General features: G+C 52.1%; 1 protein-coding gene across 1 annotated transcript in view; it reads right to left on the bottom strand.

The window, feature by feature from the left end:
- The window catches only part of CUNH4orf50 (chromosome unknown C4orf50 homolog), a 47,491-nt gene that overhangs the window by 15,959 nt on the left and 11,347 nt on the right, over positions 1-20,185 (bottom strand). Inside the window, exons 4-7 of the mRNA XM_039232110.1 lie at positions 15,323-15,452; positions 14,160-14,272; positions 10,372-12,780; positions 2,275-2,448 (exon numbers count right to left, since the gene is read on the bottom strand). Coding sequence (XP_039088041.1) covers positions 2,275-2,448; positions 10,372-12,780; positions 14,160-14,272; positions 15,323-15,452 — 2,826 coding nt within the window. The remainder of the gene's footprint in view (positions 1-2,274; positions 2,449-10,371; positions 12,781-14,159; positions 14,273-15,322; positions 15,453-20,185) is intronic.

The raw sequence follows: 20,185 nt of genomic DNA, 5'->3' as shown, positions 1-20,185 counted from the left end.
ATACAAGGACTGCAAAATACAATCCCTGAAAATAAGAACTAAAATAATGGGTTTATGAGTAAACTCAATGCTCTTGAAGAGTATGAACTAGATGATGGGTTGGAAAGAAATATTCAAATGGAAGGGCAGAAAGAGAAAAGAGATTAAATATACTGGAAAACAGACTTCAAAATATACTGGATATGGTAAAATTAAAAAAAAAAACCCTACCATGTGTAACTGGAGTTATATTTTTCACAGCTCAGTGACAGAAGGAAAAAGCAATGATACCTCCCTTGCTGGCCGAGGACACAGTGAAAAACACTGGTTATTGCGGGTGCCAGTGCCGCGGGAAGGCATTCTGCAATACATATTAAGAATCAACATCTCAGGGCGCCTGGGTGGCTCAGTTGGTTAAGCGTCTGACTTCAGCTCAAGTCATGATTTCACGGTTCGTGGGTTCAAGCCCTGCATTGGGTTCTGTGCTGACAGCTGGGAGCCTGGAGCCTGCTTCGGATTCTGTCTCTCCCTCTCTCTCTGCCCCTCCCTGGCTCGTGCTCTGTCTCTATCTCAAAAATAAATTTAAAAAATAAAAATAAAAAAGAATCAACATCTCCACTCTGGACCAGTACACTCCCAGTTTTCTGAGCTTTTGCATATAAATGGTCATTTGTAAATTAATGGAAATAACCATAGATCCAGCAACAGGGGAATGAAAATCACACCCACCCAAAAGATTACCGCACAGTCAAAAAATATATATATTGGACACAAAGGCTCTGAAGCAACATGGATATGAGACTAAGTATAGTGCATCTGATTATACAGAGACGGCTTGGGAAAAGAGCCAGAAATTACATCACAATGTGGATGATGTGTTTTCCATCCATCAGCTTGTCAAAAACATGTAAAGTGTGATAACATTCAGGGGAACAAGTGTGGGCAAACACTACACTCATTTATTCCTGGTCGGAGCATAAACGATGTAGCCACTTAGGAGGGTGCTTTGCCTTTCTGTATCAAAGTTAATTTCATACATAGCCTTTGACCCAGTAATTACTTAGCTAGAATTGCACCCTTTGCAAATGTAGCAGAAACCTATCCAAAAATGGAGGTATAGAAATGTTCACTAAGCTTTGTTTGTAGGGCAAAGAAGCAGAAAAATTTGGATTTCTAGAAACAAAGAATTGGTTAAGTAAGTTACGGCTTGGTCTCTTGAAAAAATAATATGCCAGATTTTTTTAATGAGGTCACTTTGTAGGTGTTGATATGGAAATATTACCAATATTTTTTATTAAATGATAAAGTCAAGATGCAGAATGTTTTGGGGTGGTATAATTTTGTATATGTATACGTGTCCACACGTACACTTAATATGAGTAGATAAGGTTGAAAAAAATACTGGAGGTCAGAAGGGGTTGGGTCACAGGGGGGAAGGACTAATTTTTTTGCATTTTAAGAAAAGAGATAATTATAGCTTTACATGCACATGTAAGAAACAATACAGAGACTTTTGCCTTGTTTCTGCCCAGGGGAACATTTTGTAAAACTATCATATATTATTTACAGCCTTAAAATGTCAATTACACTGACATTGGTAAGTCTTCGAATCTTACTCAGGTCCCTCCAGTTTTCCTTGTTGTGTGTGTGTGTGTGTGTGCGCGCGTGTACTAAGTTCTATGCAATTCTATCACTCCTGAAGTTTCACATCTCCATCGTCACAAAGACCATGAACGGGGACATCTGGGTGGCTCAGTCACTTAAGCTTCCGACTTCGGCTCAGTCATGATCTCGCGGTTCATGGGTTTGAGCCCCGCGTCGGGCTCTGTGCTGACAGCTTGGAGCCTGGAGCCAACTCCAGATTCTGTGTTTCCCTCTCTCTCTGCCCCTCCCCTGCTCATGCTCTGTCTCTCTCTGGCTCTAAATAAATAAATAAATAAAATTTTAAAAAAAGACCATGAACAGTTTCAAATCTACAAGGATCTCTCAGCCCTTTTATAAGGTCTCACTCACTTCAATCCTACAGAGGAAGGACTTTTACTTATGCAACATCTGACAACCTGCTAGACTTTCTAGAAAACCATAACGTGTATCACCACCGTTAGGTGGGACAGAAGTTAGCTGGGTGGAGGGATTCCTTCCTCACGCTGCTCTTTGCTTTAGACAGTGAATAAATACTAGCAAACCGCTGGGAATGGTGGCATCTTGCCCAATTCTTTCTTCTATTCTCAAAACTTCCTGGAGCCTGGGAACGTTGCATTTACAGGCAGGGAAGGATGCACGGGTCCCGCCTACCTCGCGCTTGAGCTGGTCCCGGAGGCGGGTGGCTTCCCCATGTGAGACCTGCAGCTCCCGGTGGGCCGATGCCTGGTCTCTGAGCTGGCAGCGCAGGGTCAGCACCTGGTGCTGGAGGCGCCCGACGCACAGCCTGAGGTCGTCTCGGGGGGCGTCCGCCTCCAGGTCCCGCCGCTGTAGAAATCACAGATCTGCATGAAACACTCAGGTTAGCTCATCTTCCAAAGTGATTTGCCTTCATAAGCGCATAGGACCCCTTTTCCTTCTTAATTCTTATTCTGTTTACATTTTTTTTTCAGGTTAAAACACTTTAGAAAATAAAGTAGCAGAAATCGCTCCACATCCTATTAGCCAGAGGAAGCATTATGTTATTGTCTGTATATTTTCTCTGGTCTTTCTGCTATGCCCTTCCTCATGCCTGTGCATGTGTGAGGGGGGCCCATTGAGCGGAGGGTGTTGGGAGGAGCCTACGGAATCAGAGAATAACATTCTAGAGTGTGATTTTCATATATATGTATATAAGATATGTCTATATCTATATCTTTTGCACATTGCTTCAAAAAATATGCAAAATGGCATGGCATTCCAGAATCTATTTCAATTGATTTCAGTCACCACTCTGCTGAAAAAAAAAGTATAATGAATGGAATTTAAGGTTCAAATCCAATTATGAGATGCTTATTCCATTAAAGCATCATCTGTTTATATAAAAGAGGAAACCACATTTTCCCCACTTTTCTTAAATCAGAACAAAATTGTCTCTCACTCTTTCTGGGTCAGACATGGGCGGCTTTCATTTGGACATTATGGGTAATTTCTGGGAGGGAGAGAGGCAGAAGGAGAGTAAGTTAGCACTCTGGAAAGGGCCATGGAATAGTATGATGGCACCATCCCCGGGGTTCTGGATTCTAAAGTTTTATTTTTTACTAACACACACACACACACACACACACACTTTTTTTCCTACATAACATTTAACATACCGTATCTATCTTTTGTATTCCTGCCTTTCCCCTTTAATACCATATCATGAGCATTTTTCCGTATTAGTAAAGAATGCTGAAAGCTGTTAGCACACATGGAACATTCTGCGACCTGCTAAATGCGCAGGTCATTCTTTTTTTTTTTTTAAATGTTTTATTTATTTCTAGGAGAGAGAGATAGACAGTGTGAGCAGGGGAGGGTCAGAGAGAGAGGGAGNTGTGAGCAGGGGAGGGTCAGAGAGAGAGGGAGTCACAGACCGAAACAGGCTCCAGGCTCTGAGCTGGCAGTCAGCACAGAGCCCGACGCAGGGCTCGAACCCACAAACCGCGAGATCATGACCCAAGCGAAAGTCGGACGCTTAACCGACTAAGCCACCCAGGCGCCCCTGGGTCATTCTAAGATTTTGCCACTGCAGCTGAGGCTGTGATAAAGGCCCCTACACATCACTACTCACAGACTCTGAGTCCCTCCCTGGGATCATCAGAGAGGGGATTTTCTGGGTCCGGGGCCCAGAGTATCATTAAGCTCAGTTCACGTCCTAAAGTGGCCCGTGAAGGAGCAAGCCTCCTAGTCACCGGGCTCCATTTGCAGAAACCTCGAAGCTCCGAAGCTTCCCGGACTCTCGTCCTCAGTGGTGGCAGTCCACCTTTCATCAACGGCAGCCACCCTGGGAATGTGAGGCCTGGGAAGGTCACCTCTGCCTCGTGTCCCTGGCCCCGGGCTGGGAGAGGAGGGGAGAAAACCGTGTAAGGACACAACCCACGTGCCTTGCGGCTGATGAGGCCTCCCCCTCCTTAGCAAGGAATCCGCGAGGAGAATGTGGTTTTCTTCTCATTAATAGCAATGCACAGAGCGTGGGCCTGAGATGCGCAGGCTGGGCCCTGTCAAGAACAGATGGGTCTCCGAATGGTCCCATGGAATCCAGTTCTAAGACTTGCAAAACAACTTGGCCTTTCTGGGAAGTCTGGTGCCTTCACTGCATCCCCCCCACCCACGCTCTCCCCTCTATGACTTGGACGAGGGCTTCACCCCAAGGACCCCAAGAGAAAACCCCCAGTGCGTTCTAAAGGGAATCAAGGGGTGGGGTGGGGGCCAGCCCTGCCTGCCACGTGGCAGCAGCCTTGTGAACGGCCCCGTGACCCACTTGTTCCCTAACGGACGTTATCAGCACAGGCTCCGGCCACTGCTCCGCTTGGGCTGAGGGCCACGGTGCACATGGCCTCAGGGAGCTCTGTCTGCTGGGGAGACTGACACGGCGTGGAGAGGGGAAGCCAGGAGGCACTAAACCAGAGGCACCCAGACATGCGGTGGCAAATGTATCACAACTGTAGCATTTGCTGACTTCTGTGGAGTAAAGCCACAACAGGCTATGAATATGAGGTCATGCCTCTGTCCTGAGCACCCCCCTCCGGGGCACTGGGAGGAGACGCTCCCCCCCCCCGAGAAGACCCTGAGGCTGAGCAGCAGGTCCCAGGAGGAAGCTGGGGTCGAGGAGGGGCAGAGCAGACGCCAGCGTGCCCAGGGCAGGATGCACACGGCAGTAGCGAAGGCTCCCGGGGCCGTGATTACAACGCACCAGAAGGAAGCTGCAATTCACGCCAAGAGCAAGAGGAAGAGGCGGAAGGATTTTAAGCAAAAGAACAACAGGATCGAGTGTTGACTTAGGATGATGGGAAGGGGAAGCTTGTTCACCCTCTGCCTCCTGGGCATCAACAAACCTCATTTCTTTCAACTCTGGTTTTTGTCTGGAATCCTCCCTTCCTTTAGCGCCAAATCCCTCCTCCCTGGCATCGTGTCTTGGCTTCGTGTCTTGACTGCAAAGTTGTCCTGACTGTTCCTCTGTATCCACCTGGCCGTTTGCCTCACAGCAGACAGGGATCTTTTTACAGAAGAAATTGAACCATGTTCTCCCGCTTAGCACCCGCCAGCGGCCTCCCACTGCAGTGACAAAGGATCATAATGGGGGCTGCAGGCTGTCCCGGCTCTGCCTCATCTCACGCCACACCCCACCCTTGCGCACATGATCTCACCACGCCGGTTCCTCTGTTTTTCCAGCGAGCCGGGCTCACTCCTGCCCCAGGGCCTTGACACTTACTTCTCCCTCTTCCCAAAAACCTCTCTGTCTGCTGTTCCTTTCCCATCTGGAAATGCTCAGGGTGATATTCCTCTCCTCTGAGTCCAGTCCCCAGCAGGTCTGAGCAGCTGAGACTGGACAACTACAGAATCTGGGGAAATGCATAAAACAATTCTTTGCGAGCATTGAATGGCAGCCAAGGCAGGGCTACAATCCTTGAGGAAAAGGATGTGCCCCAGGGGAAGCTCCATTTCTCCCTGGAACCTAGGCTGAGTGGTGGTCCTGCTAGACGGAGGGCTCAAGAGGATGGAGTTCAGAGGTGCTCTGATAGCGGGGTCTGTGGAACAAAGTAACAGGAAGGGGAGCACCAGGTACTGCCCTAGAAATGCCTCCTTCGGCCCTGGACTGAGTCCTAAGCTGAGCAGTATCGTGCAGGACTCTGGGGCCTCACTGAGGGGAGAAGCTGGAGGCCAATTGCTGAAGAGACTTCAGAGATTGCGCACTGTCACCAAGATGGCAGACTTCTGGCCAAACCCAAATTGAGTGTCCCCGGTGAATACTCAGGGGCCTCAGCTGCTACCACTGACTGAAAGGCGAGGCCCCAGGAACAAGATCCACACTGTAGGAGGAAAATCAGGCCCTAGGACTGGGTTGAAAGTCACATACACCTACACAGGAATGATCTGGTCTGCTGATCATCCCACGACCTTCCAGGACAAGACACACTCAACATCCTCTAGAGGGAGCTAATAATCTGGAATCTCTACCACATCTCATCCTACACGATGTCCAACATAAAAAAATGTTCAAAAATTACTAGACACACGAAGGAGCTGGAAAATGGGACTTGACGAAGAAACAAACAGTCGATTAAAACAGACCCAGAGATATCTAGATATAGGCATTAGCAGATAAGACCTTCAAAATAACTCTGATTATATATTTTTTTAAATATAGAAAATATTGGGGCACCCGGGTGGCTCAGCCAGTTAAGCATCTGACTTCGGCTCAGGTCACGATCTTGTGGTTTGTGGGTTTGAGGCCTGTGTCAGGCTCCATGCTGACTGCTCAGAGCCTGGAGCCTGCTTCAGATTTTGTGTCTCCCTCTCTCTCTGCTCGCGCTCTGTCTCTTTGTCTCTCAAAAATGAATAAACGTTAAAAAGCTTTTTTAATATAGGAAAGATAGATGAAATAAACAAAAAGATGGGAGTATTTCAATAGAGTATCAGAATCTCTATAAAAAGGGATCAAATGGATATCCTAGAGCCACAGAATAGAACAAATAAAATGAAGAACTCATTGGATGAAATTATCAGAAGATACAACACAAGAGAACACAGAATTAGTGAACTAAACAACAGGTCAATAGAAAATCCAAACTAATACACAGATAATTTTTAAAAAGGAAAAAACACAACAGTTTCCAAGGATGTAGGATATAGTCAAAAAGTCTGGATTTCTAGGGGCACTTGGGTGGCTCAGTTGGTTGAGCATCCGACTCTGGCTAAGGTCATGATCTTGTGGTTTGTGGATTCAAGCCCCACGTCAGGCTCTGTGCTGACAGCCAGCTCAGAGCCTGGAGCCTGCTTCAGATTCTCTGTCTCCCTCTCTCTCTGACCCTTCCCTGCTCACGCTGTCTCTCTCTCTCTCTCTCTCTCTCTCTCAGAAATGAATAAAAACATTTAAAAAAAATTTTAAAGTCTGGATTTCTAGGAAATGAGGGAAAAATAGGACAGAACAAAATACTTCAATAAATAATGACCCAAAATTCACCACATATGATAAAAGAACAAAACCTTGAATCTACAATTTTAAGACACTCAGAAAAATGCAAGCAGGGTCCATATAAATAAAACCACACCAGGCACATCACAGTCAAACCGCCAAAACCCAGAGACAAGAAGGAAATCTTAAAACAGTCAGAGATAAACTAATACATTGATTTCAGAAACACAAAATCAAGCAGAAAAAAACTATGACAAACACAACCAATGTTGAACAGAGACTATGGGAGGCAGAAGGCAATGAAATGCAATCTTCAAAGATCCAAAAGAGGGGAACTATCTGCCTGCCTAAACTTCTGAACCCAGATCCTCACCAGGAGAAATCACCAAGTTCTTCAGGCAGAAGGAAAACATATCCCAGGAATGGAAGCAAGAATGCACAGCACAAGAACACAAGGAGGTTAGTAAATGTAGAAGGTCATTGCTTGTTTTAAACAAGTAACCAACCTTGTGACATTTATTATACATAGACATAGTATATATGATAAAAATGAGAAAAAGAAGAAAGGGTAAACGGAGATAAACTATTAAAATGTTTGCATTATTCATTAAAATTATTTATTTGGGACTTCTATACTACAGGGTAAAAGTACTAAGGCAAGGAAGGTACATGTAAATAATTAATAGATACATTTTTAAATCTCTAGGGTAAATACTGAAAACATGAGGAGCAGAATGAGCTAATGAAGAAGAAAAATGAATCATGGAAAATAGCTATTAATACCAAAAGCAAAGGCAAGAGAGGAGAAATAGAACAGAGAACAAAAACCCAATTCTAGCATCGCGCACACAAAATGTATGTGGACTAAACACCTCAACTGAAAGGCAGAGGCTGTGAAACTGAGCTAAGCAAACACACACCAACTACATGCTGTTTCAAAGAAACACACTTAAAATATAAAGATGCCCATAGGCTGACTGCAAAAGGGTGAATGGTATAAAAGAAATTGGATTCCATGAAAACACTAAGGGAAAGAAGCTGATGTGCCTACTTTATTTTTGTTAATTATTTTAATGTTTATTTATAATTGAGAGAGAAAGACAGAGCACGAGCAGGGGAGGGACAGAGAGGGAGGGAAACAGAATCCGAAGCAGGCTCCAGGCTCTGAGATATCAGCACAGAGCCCAATGCAGGGCTCAAACCCACGAGCTGTGGGATCGTGACCTGAGCCAAAGTTGGGCACTTATCTAGCTGACCCACCCAGAAGTCTCTGATGTGCCTACTTTAACATCAGACAGAGTGCAATGTGGGCAAGAAGGGTGAGAGATAATGAGGAACATTTCATCATGATCAAAGAATCAAGTCAGCCGGAAAACATAATTTTAAGTCTGCATGTATCTTATGAATAGTTTCCAGGGACACTTGGGCGGCTCAGTCTGTTGAGTGTCTAACTTCAGCTCAGGTCATGATCTCACGGTTTTGTGACTTTCGGCCCCTAAGCGGGCTCTGCACTGACAGCAAGGAGCTGACCTCAGATCCTCTGTCCTCCCCTCTCGTTCTCTCTGTCCCTCAAAAATAAGTAAACATTAAAGAAAATTTCCAAATATATGAATCAAAACTAACTTAACACCAAGAAGATATACACAAATCTCTGCAAGACATTGCAAAGATATCTGGGTAAATAACAAAACAAATGGACAGAATGTTGGCAAAGACAAAGAAGATCCGATCAGCACAATTAACCAGTTTGGACTAATCACAGTCCTCAAGAACTGTGGAATATTCATTCCTTCCAAGGACTGCCAGGATATTTACCGAAATAGACTATAACCTGCTCAACAGAACAAATCTCAAACTTTAAAACAAAACAATAAAGTCTATGTGTTCTGACAACAGTGAAATAAAACTATATATCGGTAACAAAAACATAACTAAAAAAATTCAGCAGGTGCTTGGAAATTCGGCAACACACGTCTAAATAACCCATGGGCCAAGAGAGAGGCCACAAACCGAAGTTAGAAACCACTCTGAACTGGATAGATGTAAAAGCACAACATATCAAAATGTGAGGAACGTAGCCGAAACTGTGCTCGGCGAGAATTATACAGGTTTATGTGCACAGATCACAAAAGAAGAACAGCTGAAAATCAATGATCTAAGCTTTCAACACAAGATGCAAGAAAAGGGGCAGCCAACTAAATCCAAAGAAGTGGAAGAAAGGAAGCGATGAAGTCCGGTGAAAGAAAATACAGACATACAATGAAGAAAATCAGCAAAACCCAAAAAGAATCCCCTGCAATGAATGATAAAATAGCTACAGAGAGAGAGAGAGAGAGAGAATGAATATGACTGGATACAAAGGGTTCAATGCTAAATGTCTTAACAGATTCGCAAGACCACTGTGAGAGTGGAGAGCACTGCTTCCTGGGATTCCTGAATATCCAGTACCATCCACACGTGTGGACAAGCACTCGGGGAAGCACGTGTCTTGGCCAAATCGCAGATGTGGTAAGTACAGAGCTGGGTTTGGGCTCCGAGTGAGTCCCAAAGCCCCTGCTCTTTCCATTGTCCCTTTCGAGACCCAACGCAGAGCCTGATGGAGCTGTTACCAAACTATGGTGGTGATCATACTGAAACACATAAATGTTTCAAGTCAACAGGTTATGCATCTTAAAGCTTATACAATGTTTTACGTCAATTATATCTTTAAAGAGAGAGAGAGAGAGAGATAGACCTAATGTGCAGAATTAGGACCTGGACTGCTTAAAAATATCTCATGGATCTAAAATATGAGCCCCCCCCTTTTTTAACCTTTTTAATGTTTATTTATCTTTTAAGAGAGAGAGTGTGTGTGCGCAGGGGAGGAGCAGAGAGAGGGAGACACAGAATCCGAAGCAGGCTCCAGGCTCAGAGCTGTCAGCACAGAGCCCCACAAACTGGGAGATCACGACCTGTGCTAAAGCGGGACACTTAACCGACTGAGCCACCCAGGTGCCGCTGAACATGCGAGTTCTGATGTTAAAGTTGAACATGACCCCCTCCACCGCCGTCCCACTGGACACCCATCTAAATAGCCTGCGCGTGGCGGCAGACTGGAGTCTCAGGTTGTGCGCAGGAAGGGACCACCCAGGTTGGAGTCCAGCCTTCCTGCCGCCTGACTGCCTGAGTTACTTAAACTTCCGGGTGCCTGCGTTCTCACATCTGCTAAATGGGGATGATGATCATCCCTCTGAGGGCTGCCAGAGGCTCCCCGGGGAAAGGGGATGGCCCGCACTCTATGATGGTGAGTAGGCACCTACGCGCGATCAACCTACCTGGGGGCCGTTGCCCAGGGCCCTCAGAGCTTGCCCTGGGTCTGCAGAACTCCACGGCCTTTTCCCCTCCGTTTCCAAACATGCTTCTTCCACTCCTGCTCCACCGATGTTTCCCCGCGGAGCACTGGGTGCTTCGGTACTTCCCCACACCAGCGTCGACACGGCAGAATTGGCATCATCTCCGGAATTCTCCGGGCCCAAGGAAGGGCCCACGCACCTCTCAGCCAGACCCGGTTTCTCCCCCAAGGACGGCCTGTGGACTCCTGCGGTCGGTTGCCCTGAAAGCTGAGTCACCTGCACCCCCCTTTCCACAGCACTCCCCTTGGCCCCCACCATCTTGCTTTCCCCCTGTGGACCCTCCTCGGCCCTCACCAAGCGGCCCTCTGCTGTGCTGGCCCCCAACGCGACCTCTGTCTCCAGGACGCGGACCCTGCTCAGAAGATGGGCGTTCTCCCCCCTGAAGGCCTGGGCCGTGTCTTCTATCCCCAGCAGCACGCCCTTCATCAGCTCCTTGTAACTGACCCCGAGCTCCGAGATCAGCGCCTTGAGCTCACGGTTTTCCAGCGTGATGTGCTCCATCACGCCTTTGGATTTCCTGATGCTCCCGGCCATGGCTTTCTGAAGTTGGGCCAGGTGCCCTTTCAATTGCTCGTTTTCCTCCTCGAGCTCAGAAATTTTGCCGTAACTTTTCCCGTTGCAGTCTTCCAGGTCCGAAATGACCCGCCGATACTGGTCCAGCTCTGTCTCCAACTGAGAGACGTCCCCTAAGAGCTTGCTGTTTTCCTGTTCGAGCGCGGCTATCTTCGTCACATCTCTCTCCCTCTCTCTCTCGAGGGCGCATGCTTTTCTACGGCATCTCTCCCGGTCGCCCTGTGGCTTGGCATCGTCATGTGACACTTGGCTTCTCTCTTTTTCTAGCCTGGAAATGAGCTGGCCGTCAAGGGCTCCTAGTGGCTGAGAGGGCTGGATTTCCCCCAGCCTGGAGGGCCACTCTGGGCCTGGACACACATCATCCAAATGAGGCACTATCCGTGGAAGAAGGGCACTGGCTCCCAGGACCCCCGTCCCTCTCGGTCTGACCTCTTCACTAGTCCCCCCGGCTCTGACCTCCCTGGCCAAACAAATATCTGAGCCCTGATTTGCCAAAGCCTGCTGGGAGTGAGCACTCTCCTGGCAGCTGGGCTGTTTCCGAGCCACGCTCCCGCTCTCTCCGGCCACCATGGAGGTTGGCCACCGTCGCCCCCTGTCCCCATGCTCTGGGATGGAGAATTGCTGGAAAGAAGCTTTTACCTCCTTTTCAGAGTCATCTGTTCTGAGCTCAGATCTGTCAGGTCCTTGGCTCAGAGCCCAGGGATTACTGGGGGGCTCCATTCCCCTGGGTGGAAAGGCCAATCGGGCAGACAGTGTCAGATCTTGGTCTGTCACCAGGAAGAGGGTTTCCTGGTGCTCACATTCCTCGGGGCCAGGCTCCCCTGGGACATCCCTGTGGCCCAGAAGAGACCCTTCTAGAAGGGATGCCTTCTCCTCCTTCTCTTCTTGCCTTTGGTCCCCAGGGCTTCCTGCTTGCAGATCCAGAGCGTTTCCAGACCACACACGTGTTTCCTCCTCGCCCGGCCGTGCAGGGAGCTGAGCGCCTGCTGGAGACCACCCCTGGGAGCCCTGGGCCCTGGCTGGAGGGGCCTCTTCCTCCTCTGATGATGAAAGCCACCTCTCCCTCCGCCCCCTGCTCAGGGGTGTGGGGCCCTCAGCTGACACTGAGGCCTCCCCCTGCAGAAGCAGCAATGGGAGCTCTGGCCTGGGCCCAGGGCAGGGGGCGGAGGGCTGGGTTTCTGAAGCCCCATTCTTGATGGACACGCCCCCTGGGGCTCTGATTCTAGCCCTCCGGCTCCAGTAGTCTCGGCTTTCCTGACTTAGCTTGCTCTCGTCACCGAGGTCTTCCTCCTTCCTGCCCTGAGTCCTCCTCGCCCCCTGCTCCCCAGTTCTCCACTCTGGGGGCCCTCCCTCCTCCTTCCAAGGATCTTTCAAGTCTCTGGGTGCCTTGAATTGGTGACTTGCGATCGGTGAGGGCTTGGTGCAGGGGGAGGCATTCTGGCTGCTCGCCCAGCGGTGATCGCGGCAGGCGGGTCCTCCGGCTCTGGGAGCAGGTGGGAACCCAGCGTCCAGCACCCGTCGCACCTGGGATTCCGGTGGAGAAGCCTCCCGGAGCAGTGGCGGTGGCGGCAGGGCAGGGGGGTCCCCAGCCGGTCCCCAGGGAGGGAGTGTGGACGTCCGCACCAGGACCTGGACAGCAGCTAGCCTCTGCTCTGAAATCCAGGCCAGCTCAACAGGGAGGAGTGAGCCATCCCCAGGGGGGCAGCCACGGATGAGGAGAAGAGGCTGCTCATCCAAGCGGGGCTCAGCTGGAGGCTGCTAGGGATGGGAAGAGAAGAGGAGAGAAGAAAAGGGGTGAAACAGCTCCTTGCTCTGTTTAGTCCCCATACCTCTCAGACCTCATCTCCTGATGCTCTCCGTGCTTCCTCATCCAGCCACAGAGGCCTCTCTAACACGCCAAGCCTGGCACCACCCCAGGGCCTTTGCACCTGCCCTTCCCTCTGCCCAGAATATCCTTCCCCAGATCCCCTCATGGTTTACTCTCAGTCAACTCATATCTCTGCTCACATGTTACTCCTCGAGAAGCCCCTGCCCACTTCCCCACTGTTCATGCTCCCCTTTTCTGTGCCCCCCAACATTCTACTGCACAGGTACACGGCATCGTCTAACCCCCTCAGCCCTGCGTGTCCAATATGGAAGCCACAGGCCACTGGCCACGTTTCAAGAGCTCAGAAGCCGGCGGCGCATGGCTCCTCTACTGGGCAGCACAGGGGTAGAACATCTCCATTGTCGTGGAAGACCCTAGGGGGCAGGGCGGTGTAGACTCTTTGCTCCTAGACCAGAGCCAGGCCCACAAGGCACATGTGCACAGTGCACGTATCCAGCTCACAGGCTGGGCTGGGGCTGGGCTGCTGGGAGGGAGGGGGCCTGGGAGGGGAAGCTTGTCTCCCTGGAGACCAACAGCCCCACGGCCCCCTCTCACTGCTGGTCTCTGCCTGCGGGCCTTCCCCCCCCACCGCCACCCTGCCCCGCCCCATCTGCTGTCTGTCCCTGTGCACCTGACCTTGGAACTCTGTCCCTCCACTGCTGTCCACCTTTTCCGGGTGCCCTCCCTACTGCACGCACAGCCTGCAGTGCCTTCTCACTTTGGGTGGGATCCAGCACAGCACGTGCAGGGGCCCCGGAGCGGGACGTGAATGAACCACAGAACCACGGCGGGGCTGGGCGTCCCTGGCGCTGGCCTGAGCGTGTCTCTGTTCCGTGGCACGAGATGGCAGCGGACTTGAGAAGCCACAGAGCAGGGGACGGCGGAGGGGACAGCGTGGTGCGGAGTGTGGGCTCAGCAGACAGGAACTCGGGGTGCACCTCCGGGGCTGTGAGGCCTTGGGAAACCACAGCAGCTTTGGGGATCCCGCGTTCCCCTCCCCCAGACCAAGGCTCGCGGCTCCCACCCCAGGAGTGGGAGGCGGTTTCAGTGAGATGCGTGCGTGGTGTGGCAGCCAGGCCTGGGCACCCCGTCGGGGCTCCCCTGCCTGCCCACTCCCCACCCAGGTCTCAGGCTGTTACCTTCCCTCTCCTCCAATCTCCCTCTCAATTATTTCCAGAATGTTCTTCCAAGCCCTTCTTTAGCCCCTTCTCCCCCCTACCACGCGCCGTGGGGCTAGAGCCCTGGGCTCCCAGAAAGCCTCTGGCCTCACCCGTCTGCCGTCAGAGCCTGTGATGTCTTCCAGGGACCCGTCTGTGGTGTCCAGGCCTTGCCCGGCCCCGGCCCCAGCACAGTCCCAGGAGCAGCGCCCCTCGGAGAGCCAGCCTGGAGGCGAGAGGACCCCAAGAATTAAAGAGACCCTCCTAAGGCTGTTCTCACAACCACCGCAAGCAGCGGAGTCACCTGCTCTCAGGACCTCCTGGCGCTTCTCACAGACTCAAGTCCTCTGAGCCTGAGACAGCTGGTGGCCGCCACCTGCCCGGCGAAGAAACCAAGGCGCGGAGAGGGGGAGAGACCACCCCTGCTGACCACAGAGCTCACCCCGGGATACCCGCCTCAGCCTCTACCCCACGGTCACACGCCCCTGCCCCGCCCCCAGCCCTACGCGGTGGCCTGCAGTCGAAGGGGGGCGCTAGACTTCACCACAGACAGCTTCCCTCCTCCTTCCTCCAAGGACAAATCTGACCCTGTCTGACTGGCCAACGCTGCTCCCCAGGAACAGGATGGGGGAGGGAGGAGTGTCAGGGGCCCGTCGCCGGCACCACTGGGTGTAAGGAACCCCCTCATCCGGAAACTGCGTTTGGCCTCGGGAGACTGTCCGTAAGCCAGACAGCGAGTCGGACATCGTGGCTTTGGGGTTCCCCAGGCGCCACGGCTTTTGGAACAGAGACCCCAGAAGCCCTGCTCACGACTGTCACCAGACACACACATGCCCTCTAGGGACAACTTAGGGACCAGTTAGGGACAAGGGGCTCTGAAGCCCTCGCAGCTCCCAGACTTCGCACCTGTCTCACAGCTGAGCTGGCAAGGGGTGGGGGTGGGGGACGGAATCGTTGTTACACGGTCTTCTGCCAAGGCACCCCCTCCTGAGGCCCCGGCTGGCCCGTGCCAGAACAGCGTCACCTGGCTGGCACCCTTCTGAGGGCAGAGGGGGTGAGCCCAAGTCAAGGGGCTTGTCCTGGACATTGCACGCCCTGATCCCACCTCTTCGAGCTGTGTGGCATCAAGCAAGTGACACCACCTCTCTGAGCCTTAGCTTCCTACCTGTGGAAGGGGGCAGTCACACCCCACCCCCGGCACACCGGCATGGCCTAGGGGAGCTAGGCCGCCAGCAGAGGTCCATGCGGGCACCCACACACCACAGCACCCACTCACCTGCCAAGGCTCCCGGTCCAGGGGCACGGGCGGAGCAGAGGGAGGTTTGCGAGCTTCGGCTTCGGCGGGCATCCAGGGTGTCCACCCTGGGCAGGGGCAGCGGCTCATCCCCAAGCTGGTTCAGGGCATCCTTGAGGAAGACACAGGAGAGAGCGGTGAGGACACTCCTCCAGGCCCAGCCAATGACTCAGGAGGGAGCTGGGTCCCCAGCTGAGAGCAGAGGTCACGGGGCCTGACCCCAGCTCCGCGCTCTTGGTCCTCAGGCCAACCCACTCCAATCAGCAGACCATGAGACGCAACCTCAGTTCTCCGAGGAGATGTCTGTCCAGCCAAGACGGCCCTGGGCTGCCTAGTGTGGCTCCAAAGGCTCCCGGTCCCCTCTATTTCCTGAAGGTCCCTCTGTGTCCCACCAGCAGAGGCGGGTGCCTACCCAGGTCCCCCAGGCGGTACTGTCCCTCAATCGCCAACAAGTCCCAAATGTTGCAAACACAAGGGCACCCCCTCCCCAGCCTCTCCCGAGAGGCAAGCTGGCTGTGCAGTGAGAGCTTCCCCGAGCCGCCCCCGCCCCCAGGACATCATTTAGGAACAGCTCAGCTCTGACCCACCATCCACGAGGGGCTGGCGACAAGTCCCCTCCGGCTTCCCACGGCCCCTGCTGCTTGAAACCAGGTTCTAATGGGCGCTCTTTGCTTCTCCCCCTGCCTCCCCGCTAGATCCGGAGTCCTTTAAGCCTTCCACTTGGCCTCACGTGGTCGGCACCCTCGCCTTAGCCTTGGCACACACTAGGTGCCCAATAAATGTCTGATAGATGGATAGGCAAAACTTGCAAAAAGATAGGTATTCAGCACTTACTCAGTAGGCACTTATTAAGCTCCGACTGTGCATCAGGTGCTATTCTAGATGCAGGGGAAACGGAGGTGAGCAGGTAACACCGTCCCCCTGCCCCCTGCCCCCAGACGCTGACTCCTAGCTGCTCCCCGTATCCCGCTCACTCGCAGTACCAGGGAGGCCCCCTAGCTTGCACTCTCCCACCTACAAGGCCTCCAGGGGTGGCTCCCCTCCAGGCTGGGATCAGTTCAATGTAAGCTACTGTCAGCCATCCACAGACTGTCGGGGGCGGGGGGGGGGCATCGATACTCCTCACTCGCTGCTCACGGGGGCCTCCCTGCCCCCCCCCAGCCTGGCTCCTGCCTGCCTCTGCACCTCCGCATACGCTGTTCCTCCTGCCTGGCTGCACGTCTTCCCAGGAAGGGTGTGCGAGGGTTGCCCGCACCTCTCTCTCTGCCCCTCCCTGGCACACCTGGCTCGGTAGCGGAGCGATCCCACCCCCGGCCCCACCCTGGGGAAATGGAAACCGGATCAGCTTGCTGTCCTGTCTCCAATGTCCCGCTTCCTGCAGCTGTGCAGAAAGAAAACCCCTGCCCGGCCCCACTGCCCTCGCCCTCATTCTGCTCCTTAACGGGACCCTCCTCCCCCGACCTTGCCTCAGAGCCCCGCACCCCTAGCGCCTTCCGCCTGCCTCTCTGTCCATCTCTCTGACTCTCTCCGGGCTCAGCCTAAAGGCCGCATCTTCAACAAGGCCTTCCCAGGCCCTCCCCCAAATTAAGCCCCTCCCCCTCACTCTCTGGGTTTGGGGACTTCTGGGTGATGTCACATCTAGCGTCCTCTCAGACCACAGACCTTAGAATTCTCCAGAAGCTTTGCCACAAAGCGGGGCCTCAGCCCAAAGCCACCGAAGCCAGAGGGGCCCTGGTGCCGGATTGTGTTCTGTGCGCGGGGCCTGCGGGGCCGCCGCGCTCGGTGCCGCTTCTTGCATTTACCCACTTGTTTCCCAGCTGCTCAGAATGAAGCACTTCTGTCAGCAGCTTAAAATCACCACCAGAAAGAGGTGGAGAAGGGAATGGAGGAGAGAGAGAGGGTGGAGGAGAAAGGAGGTGAGAGAAGGTAATGCGAGGAAGAGGAGGGAGCAGGATGGAGAACGGGAGAGACAGAAGCTCCCAAGGGAGTGAGCAGGAGCCCAATGTCAAGGGGGAGGAGGAAAGAACAGAGAAGGAGAGGCCGGGAGGGCAGCGTCGGAGGCCAGCACGGCCGCACTGATCGCTTCTGTGTGGATTTCGTTCTGATGCACAAGTTGACTTCAATTTGGTTCAACAAATACCTGCCGAGCATCAGCTAAGTGACAGACCCTGTTCTGGAGCCGGGGACAAAACACAGGCCCCCACCTCGGGGAGGCCACTTGGTGGGGGAGGGGGACATCCTAGAAGAAGATGCATCACACCCTTCATTTCACAAGTGACAAAATCACTACTCAGAGAGGGAGAATGACTTGCCCAAGGTCACACAGCACTCACAGCGAGAGATCAGAACCAGAGCTCGGGTCTTGAACCGGATCTGGGCTTCCTCTGTCCTTCCCTGCCCACCCCCCTCTGCTCAGTCTCGTCAACCCTCCCAGTCTTTCAGTGCTCAGGGGAGTGGCGACCCCAATTTTACATGACTTCGGCTCTCACATGCAATTATGGTGAAAGATAAGCAAAAAAGAAGGAAGAAAATGAGGAATACAGAGCTATCCAGACACGAACATGATCAGTGCATTAGGAGACATTTTCCTGGTATATGCGGAGACATTTAAATTCTTCCAAAAGTCTGTTTCTACAGAATGTCCATTTTTGCTTCGCGCATTTCTCATTTGATGATACCGAAGCAGCATCTCCCCACAAGTTCTTCTATAATGTGGTATTTTATAGCCATAAAACATAATGTCTGCCATAAGTGATGCCTTTATTTACCACATCAGGTCTTTCTAACAGGAGATTTAGGTTATTTCTGATTTTCACCAACTACAAACCATGCTGGAGCACTTTTAATATTTGACAAATATTCAGAATAAAATGGAACCTTGAGGTTTCGTGTACGTGTGTTTATTCTATAACTAACGGACTTGATCTTTCTGTGTTAGACCACTAGACATTTGTCTTTCCATTTATATTACTCGTATGTCCGTGGCTTTGCTACATTTTAATTTTTGACATTATCGGCCCGTGTTTTAAGGTCCTTGCTTACTCCTGGAGTTCCAGCTATGCAATGCACACTTATGCACAAGTGCAAGCCAAGCCCTGAGCAGGGAAGGAGTGAGTATGGTTGATAGATTATTTGTTTGTGAGGCTGCCTGGAACTTGAACTTTGCTGCACAATGAAATGAGTCCTGTAAATGCCACCAGGGGGCGCTCTACCCACACTGCCGGGGGAAGAGAGGCTTTGGGAGAAACCCACATTCTTGATGCATGATCTCTGCTCCAGGATGACACGTTTAAGTGTGTGACTTTTCATCTCCCTGCACAAGCCTCCCTCTAGACCAGACCACAGCCCCTGGGCTGTCCCCTGCTGTAGCAGTCGATGGCCCTGATCTCCCCTGTCTGCACCTGTGTCTGTCTCCCCTATAACATTTCAAAGAGCAGGGTCACCCTTCCAGCCCCGGTGCCCTTTCTTGTCTTGCAAACCACAGTCCTTTTAAATTTCCTTTCACCCATGCCCTGAGCAGAAACACCCTCCCCAAGCTCCTCCTCGGGCCACGGTTTGTCATTGCAGTGGCCCGCCCCTTCAGGGACCTGGGCCTCAAGCCATTTGCTTTGCAAACTGGAAAGTGTGTGATCCCAGGCCAGCCGTGTGCCTTCTCTGGGAGGCTGAGTACATTCCTGCCTGGCCACCTCCCAGCGCGGATGACATCGTGTTGGGAAAAGTGTTTGTAAACACAAAGCAAATAAAACATCTTCCCGCGATGATTCACTTCACCAGGATGCCCAGAGCATATCACAGGGAACCTGTGGGCTGTTGCGGGGACAGCTCCCTGATGATGGGTAATTGTCTATTGCCTGCACTTCCCAAGAGTGGACACCACCCCGGGGCTCCCTGTGCACTGCCTCGTGAGGCAGTCTCTCCAGCTGGGAGTTTCTATTTGCCATGGGCAGTGGAGCAAATCTCTTTTCGTGGTCACTTATCCACTAGCTTGCCGAGTGCCTCCTGGCCGTAGTCAGGGCCCCAAGTTCAGGGCTGATTCAGACGAGAAGTAAACCCCAGCCAGAATTAGAGTGCGAATTAGGGCCTCCAGAAGTGTGTCATGCCTCTGCGGCACTGAGGAGGGAGCGAGCTGGAGATCAGGGAAGTCTTCCTGGAGGAAGTGGCATTCCCACTGAATGGAAAGAGAGTATCAAGAGTTTATTGAGCAGCTGAGGGGGGCAGGTGGTAGAAGCTTCTAGACACAGGGAAGGCTACAGGCTGGAAGAGACTGGAGCATTCAGGAGTTCGGTGTGGCCGGGACAGGGTAGGGGGAAAGTGGGCAAGGAGCCTGGAGAAGGAGCTCAGCCGAGAGCAGCAGGGGCCTCGAATACCATGGGTAGGAAGTTGAACTTGATCCCACAGTGACGGGAGCCAGGAGGTTTACAAAAGGAGATCATCTGGGGGTCACACGGCTATCCCGAGAAAGGAGCTAAAACACCTCTCTGTAGGTCCTAACCCCTCCGGGCCCCCGCCCCTTCGGATACGTGCTGTGGGCTTTGGGAAATCACACACGCGTGCCATGTTCTCAGAACTCTGCCTACTGATACAATTCTTGGCCAAGACCCTGAAGGGCAGCTTCTGGTTTTGTTATCAATAGGTTCTAGCTTGAAATTTTATTTTTTTAAAATGTTTTATTTATTTATTTCTAGGAGAGAGAGAGAGACAGCGTGAGCCGGGGAGGGTCAGAGAGAGAGGGAGTCACAGACTGAAACAGGCTCCAGGCTCTGAGCTGGCAGTCAGCACAGAGCCCGACGCGGGGCTCGAACCCACGAACCGCGAGATCATGACCTAAGCGAAAGTCGGACGCTT

This window comes from Hyaena hyaena, unplaced genomic scaffold, assembly GCF_003009895.1.
Source record: "Hyaena hyaena isolate Hyena2069 unplaced genomic scaffold, ASM300989v1 scaffold_63, whole genome shotgun sequence".
NCBI lineage: Eukaryota > Metazoa > Chordata > Mammalia > Carnivora > Hyaenidae > Hyaena > Hyaena hyaena.
The sequence above is the reverse complement of the archived record's forward strand: the minus strand, read 5'-3'. Positions and strand labels throughout refer to the sequence as shown.